Source organism: Toxorhynchites rutilus, chromosome 3, assembly GCF_029784135.1.
Source record: "Toxorhynchites rutilus septentrionalis strain SRP chromosome 3, ASM2978413v1, whole genome shotgun sequence".
NCBI classification, from domain to species: domain Eukaryota; kingdom Metazoa; phylum Arthropoda; class Insecta; order Diptera; family Culicidae; genus Toxorhynchites; species Toxorhynchites rutilus.
The window spans coordinates 20,174,630-20,181,862 of record NC_073746.1 but is presented as its reverse complement, the minus strand read 5'-3'; the positions used below and the strand labels follow the sequence as shown (position 1 = coordinate 20,181,862).

Below are 7,233 nucleotides of genomic sequence, written 5' to 3'. Positions count from 1 at the left end.
AGTATTTGTTGGTTGCCTAACAGAAGTGAGTGTACGATCCGTCATTTAAAATATTCAAATTCATAGAATCTATGATCGCTTCTATGACATTGCCTTTAGCATTGGAAGAAGAACATCCCCAATATGCACTGTGAGCGTTAAAATCTACAATAATTAACACGGGAGTCGGTAATTGTTCAACGAGCCGCTCTATATCTGTTGTAGTGGACGGAAAAAAATAGCTGATTTTGATAGCTTTATTAATGAAGCGCTTCAAAGCTGAAAGTTTAACATCTGTCAGAAACTAGGTGAATAAAGAATATGTTCTACATACAATTCAGTTTCCTTCCAGTTACTTAAAGTCCAACTAACAACGTAATATATCCAATAGATTTCGCTCTGCTCGTCCAATTCGCCTAAGCTGAAATCTATTGTACAATCCATTAAGTCTGCTACTAATATTAATTTGGATCTCTCAATACCTACTTCTTATATCAATGGGTTATTTTAATATTCGCTGATTAATTCAGTATCTTCTAACCAATATAAATTTCTGTCGCATTCAATGGTTATTCTAAGCATCCGTAGTAAACACCGCCGTCCAAAACAATAAGCCGAGATGTCAAACCGTTGTAGCTGTTGGCTGCCTTTGTTGTGCAGGGCTACCTAATTCGTCCGGGTTACCAGGGGTATTTTGCGGCGGCAACATCCTCCCCCCAATGGAACCTTCGGCTTTCGAAGTTACATCACTTTCAACAAACTCCAGAACAGCTAGTTTTGAAGATGGACGTCTCAGTATTCCTCCTGAGGTTTGTACTATAACTTGTCTGACGGCACCATCTGCTGCTGTAATCACTTCTAGAACTCCTCCACGGGTCCATTGATTCCGCTTTCTATCGTCAATGATTAGCACCAACTCTCCAGGTTGAATGTTTTTCGTTTTTCCAAACCACGGCATATATTCCCTCACCCATCTCTTCCAAAATCTATCCAGTTGCTTTTGCAGAGTTCTCCAGGATCGTGTCAGTTCATTAGCATCGCCGATGTGTTGGACCGAAGGCTGTGTAACTCCTGATGAACTGCCGAGCAAGAAATGGTTTGGCGTTAAAGCTACATGTTCCGTTGACTGTAGCGGTAAGTACGTTAGTGGACGACTATTAACTATCGACTCAGCCTCCACTAACAGCGTTTGGAAAGCCTCGTCATCTAGTTTTTCATCACCATAAGACGTTGACAGTGCAGACTTGACTGAACGTACCATACGTTCCCAACACCCTCCCATGTGGGGCGCGCCGGGGGGAATGAACCTCCACGTCGTGGAAGCGTTGGTGAATGTAGCGGATAACCCAACATATATCTGTTGACGAAGAATTCTTTCTGCGCCATGGAAGTTCGTTCCATTGTCGCTATGTAATTCTATAGGAACTCCTCGACGATTGACGAACCTACGTACACTCATAATGAAGGCCTCCGTCGTGAGGCTGTAAACAACCTCCACGTGAATTGCTCGTATAGTTAGACACGTAAAGAGAGCTACCCATCGTTTTTCATGACATCGTCCTCTTCTTACTAAGATTGGTCCGAAATAATCCACTCCAACGTACGTGAAGGGCCGAACAAAAGGTGATAGTCGTGCTTCGGGTAGTGGAGCCATTTGTGGAACAACCGGACACGCTTTTCGCATTCTACATAGCAGGCAGCGGTTGGATATATTTCGTACAACTCGCCGCAAGTATGGGATGCAAAACTGTTGGCGAGCTTCGTTCACAACTGTCTCATTATAGCCATGTTTAAACTTTCGATGCAAATCTTCCAAAATCAAATTTGTTACGTGATGTTTTTGAGGAAGTATCACTGGGAATTTTACACCATAGGCAGTTCGCTTGGCTGCTCCAATTCGTCCATCGACTCGTAGGACTCCCTGCTTATCGACCTTAGGGGTGAATTGATAAATGGAACTAGTCCTTTCAACTGTGTTCCCAGATCCCGTCAGCATAGCCATCTCTTCTGGATACGATTCCCATTGTGTCATCTTGAACAATGTTATTTCTGCTTTTTGCAATTCGCTCTGTGTAAGATGTCCAACATCTCGAACGTCAGCCGCCTTGTGAGAATTCGTTACAAATCTGTGCACGTATGCCATTGTGCGTTGGAGCCTACTCCACGAAGAGGATCGCTTTACATCTATGATCATACCCGATGCGTGTATTTCTTGATGTGTATAGCACGAACGTAGCTCTTCTTCCCCTGAGTCGTCTGGTATTGAATGAGGCCATTGGCTCTCTGGAAACCGGAGAAATTTCGGACCACTAAACCAAGTACTCTCACTGTTGAAGTAAGGCCCAACGCCCCATTTCGTTGCTTCGTCTGCTGGGTTCAGTTCAGATCGGAGCCAACGCCATTCTTCTCGTTTCGTGGTTTCCAGAATCTCTGCAACCCGATGGGCTACGAACGGTCGATATATATGAGGATCCTTGTTGATCCAAGTGTGAGCTGTTTGCGAATCTGTCCAGGAATACCGTTTGGAGATAGAGAAAGTGTGACCATCCACCACCAGCTTCATCATGCGCGAGCCCAGGACACAGGCCTGAAGTTCTAGTCTAGGAATACTCATATGTTTGAGTGGGGCTACCTTCGCCTTGGCAGCAACCAACGATACCTCAACCTCTCCTTGAGCGTTAATTATATGGAAGTAGCATGCGCAGGAATAGGCAGTTGGACTAGCATCAACAAAGACATGAAGCTGGACATTCTCAAAGCTGAAGCTATCTGGAGGACGAAAGTAACAGCGGGGAACTCGAACTTTATTTATGTCATACAGTATTTTTACCCAATCCCGCCAGCGTTGAAAAATGTTATTATCCACTAACTCGTCCCACTTCGTTCCAGCACGCCACACGTCTTGGATAAGAATTCTACCGAATATAAGATACGGTGTAAGAAGTCCCAACGGGTCGAAAAGAGTCATCACGCATTGTAGGATTTGACGCTTAGTAGGTATTGTGTCATATTCGATTATTTTCCTGATGTTTTCTCGCATGGTCGTCTCGAAATGGATCACATCCTCTTCACTGTTCCACAGCATACCCAGCACACGTTCGGGAGTACCAGCATTCTCTAAATTGAGATTTTTCTCAACCTTTTTCGCATTTTCTCCTAGGTGCTTCAGAACTGCCGGACTGTTGGAGCACCAGTTGCGGATCTCGAAACCTCCTCTTCTGTGTACTTCTCTAACGGCTGTTGCCACTCGTTTGGCTTCTTCTTCGTCGGGGAAGCTATCAAGATAGTCATCCACGTAGTGGTTATACAGAATTCCTTCGACGGCTCTAGTGAATTCTTGTGCGAATCTCTGAGCGTTTGTGTTCTTCACAAACTGTGCAGTCGCTGGTGAGCTGGTTGAGCCGAACGTAGCTACATCCATCACAAATATTTCGGGATCGTGGGAAGAGTCAGGGGACCATAGGAAACATTGTGAGTACCGGTCGAGCCAACGGATAAAAATCTGGTGAAACATCTCCCTAATGTCACCGACTACTGCCACCTGGTGTTGCCGAAAATGGAAGATAACTGTTGGTAAAGACGCCAACTGATCGGGCCCTTTCAATAGCATGCCGTTCAACGAAACACCATCGACTTTCGCTGAGGCGTCCCATATAAGGCGAACTTTCGAAGGCTTTTTTGGGTTGACTACTGCACCTAAGGGCAGGAACCAAATTCTACGAGGATCGACAGCCGCTAATTCTCCGACTGATGCACGATGAGCATAACCTTTGTCGATGTATTCCTGTATCTGACGTTGAATATTTTCCTTCAAAGTCGGATCCTTTTCCATTCCACGCTGCAAACAGTGCAGCCTTTTGATGGCCATTGGATAGCTGTCTGGAAATTCAAAATCATCGAATTTCCACAGGAGGCCTGACTCGAATCGATCGCCCACTGAAACTGTGGTTTCCTGCAGTATCTTTAACGCCCGTTGATCTTCCTTAGACATACACTCGTTTCTTGGACGAGCCCCGACTTCCTCGATCGAAAAATACGTCTTGATCGTTTCATCCATAGATTCATCTCTATTGCATTCGCAGATATGCATGTTGACAGAGGGAAATCTAGCGTTCCTTTGACCGCCATAGACGCACCATCCAAGCCGAGTTTTCACGGCCACTGGATTACCTTCTTCTCCTTCCCGTGTCTTCAAAGGCAGTGTCAATTTGAGATTGTCAATTCCAATAAGCAAGCGAGGTACAGCGCCACGGTACCCTTCGATTGGAATTCCTTGAAGGTGTTGATAGTGCAGTTTCATGTCATTGATTGGTAGCGTTTGCACCGGTAGGTCTAGTGACTGGATTGTTCCGACATCATTTAACCAATAACGCTTCATCTTTCCGATTCCTGATATTTCAAATGTAACTCGCCTGGATTGCTTTTCCTCGCGGGTCACGTTGCTCGTCCATTTCAAGCATAGTGGCTTATCATAGCCATTGACTTCGAGATTGTCCGCCAAACTGCTCTCTATCATCGTAAGAGACGAGCCCTCATCCAAAAAGGCAAATGTATCTATGCTACCAGTACGACCGTAGAGGGTAACTGGTACGATGCGGAAAAGAAGTTTCGATAGTTGATCTTGATGCACATGATGATCTTCTGTCTGACTCTTCCTCTGAGCTGCTTGTACTGAGGAGGGGGAGTGTAACAATGGGTGATGGCGATACTGACAACCATCGTCACCACAACGAGTGGTGCTACGGCATGACCTTCGTCCGTGACCAAAGAGACACGTACGACAAATTGCTTTGCTTTGTATCGTTTTCCAACGTTCATCGATTGACATGGCCCAGAAAACCCTGCACTCCTTCGCTCGATGTCCGTATTTCCGACAAATCAAACATTCAATTCCCGCTGAATCAACGGGGCGCTTTTTAATTTCTATTTCTTCCAAGCATTCCTCATTATCAGCATGAACGAAACTCTGGTCTATTCGTCTTTGCTTTTCACGTCTGACTAATCGTTCGCTTGCATTGAACGATGACACGCTGTATGCATCTTCTACAATCCCTTCCATAAACATGCTAAATGTCTTTAAATTAACGGTAGGAGATTGATTTCGGTAACCTGCCCATTTCATTTTGTATTCTGCGGGTAGTTTGGCCACCAGATCTTCCAGTAGTGTTGGATTGGCTAAGTGTTCTTGTAAGTTCGCTGCAACAATATGGTCACAAAGTCCTTGTACCATTGTTCCGAAGTCGATCATGGTCTCGAGTTTGTCAGCCCTCGGAATCGGAGTGGATTTAACTTTTTCGACGAACTCTTCAATGAGTATTTCAGGGCGGCCAAATCGCATCGTTAATGACTCTATCACCTGAGGAACGGACGCTGGAAGGATTAATCGGCTGCGCACGCATTCCCAAGCGATGCCTTTCAGGCAGCGCTGGAGGCGAATCATATTTTCACCGTTGCTATACCCGCAGGCCTCCGTCGTATAATTATAGTTGCTGATGAACACGGGCCAGTCCGCGGGGTCGCCGGTGAAAACGGGTAAATCACGTGGAAGGACCTGTCTGGCGGCTAGTTGCTCTTGTGACGGCCCAAATCTTGTTATAGCACCATCCTGAGACTGTATTTGTTCCGCTGCTACTCGATGGTGAAAATCACTCTGCTCCGAGCGCGCGTGGTTTCGCCCAGGTGTGAAAAAGATCTTCGGTGGGTCCACAAGGGGAACCGTATGAGAATTGTTACTCTCTTGTCCCGAGGGCACGTTACTCCGCAGCTGTTCGGGTACGAAAGGGACGTTTGGAATATTTTGTTTACCGATGTTGACTGAATCGATGCGTTTGTTCCCTCCTGCAAAATTTCCGGGCTGCTCCTGAGCAGTTGACCAACGGTGGTTTAATAGAGAAAATGTGCCATCTGACTGCTCTTTAAAGCGTGTACTATTCCGTGTCTCTTTGCAAATTTGAGCTGTGATCGGTTTCGATATCGTATTCTCCACTGGTGAAATTTCCCAATTCACACCGTTGATTTGGAATAAAGATTGCTTTGTGCTTCCAGAAATATTCCCGCTGACTTTAGGAACCGCTCCCTTATTCGTCGTAATGGGCGTGGGCTGATTTGGTTGTTTATGTTGTTGCAATTCAACCTGAAGCAGAGTGAATTGAGCTTGCAGCGCCTGAATTTGCTGTTGTGACTCCTCTTCTCGAAGCTTTAGTTCCTCACGCAACTTCTCGACCAGCGAAGGCTCTGTGAATTCAGGTGTCACTGATTGCCCGGTCTGATCGACCGGTTTCGGTAATGATTGTGTGGCTGGAAGATTATCGATGCTGGTAGTGGTTCCTCCCACTGCGCCTTCGTTCGCGGCTGTAGTTATTGGTTCCTCTGCGTGTTTGAGCACCCACTGATTGGTACGAGTAGATGAGCTCACAACGCTGCGGCCGCTGCGAGCACTACGATTTTCGCTCTCTTCTCGCAGGATCATCAGCTGATGTTTCTCTTCCAGGTGTCTTTTCTGCAATTCGTGCTCTTTTAGCATTTGCTGCCTCTCCAACTTTTGTTGTTCTGCTAAGCGGGCCAAATATTGTTCGTGTCGTAACTTCTGACTAGGGGTCCCAGACCTGGCTGAAGTCACAGAAATACTCTCGAGTGTGTTTTGCACAGGAAGACATCGCGAACAGATCCAATCGCGATTTGCTATGGAAGCTGTAACTCCGGCACACGAGAAGTGCCACCACTTGTCGCATTTGTCACAACAAACGTAATTATCGGCAGTATGAGGCCTATCACAAGCTACACAACCGGACATTTCCAACTCAGCTGTCTGTACAGAGTCATTTGTATTCATGATTGAATTCTTTGAAGAATGTTGTAGTGGACGGAAAAAAATAGCTGATTTTGATAGCTTTATTAATGAAGCGCTTCAAAGCTGAAAGTTTAACATCTGTCAGAAACTAGGTGAATAAAGAATATGTTCTACATACAATTCAGTTTCCTTCCAGTTACTTAAAGTCCAACTAACAACGTAATATATCCAATAGATTTCGCTCTGCTCGTCCAATTCGCCTAAGCTGAAATCTATTGTACAATCCATTAAGTCTACTAATATTAATTTGGATCTCTCAATACCTACTTCTTATATCAATGGGTTATTTTAATATTCGCTGATTAATTCAGTATCTTCTAACCAATATAAATTTCTGTCGCATTCAATGGTTATTCTAAGCATCCGTAGTAAACACCGCCGTCCAAAACAATAAGCCGAGATGT

At 45.2% G+C, this 7,233-nt stretch overlaps 1 protein-coding gene across 1 annotated transcript; it reads right to left on the bottom strand.

Annotated features, from left to right (window-relative positions):
* Positions 1 to 601: 601 nt before the first annotated feature.
* Positions 602 to 6,772, bottom strand: LOC129772938 (uncharacterized). Its single transcript, XM_055776472.1, has one exon. It carries the CDS (start codon positions 6,770 to 6,772, stop codon positions 602 to 604), a length of 6,171 nt encoding a protein of 2,056 aa, XP_055632447.1.
* Between the last annotated feature and the right edge of the window lie 461 nt (positions 6,773 to 7,233).

Excerpts from the sequence above, each read along its gene's own strand:
- LOC129772938 (XM_055776472.1), bottom strand. The coding sequence starts at position 6,772 with ATGTCCGGTTGTGTAGCTTGTGATAGGCCTCATACTGCCGATAATTAC.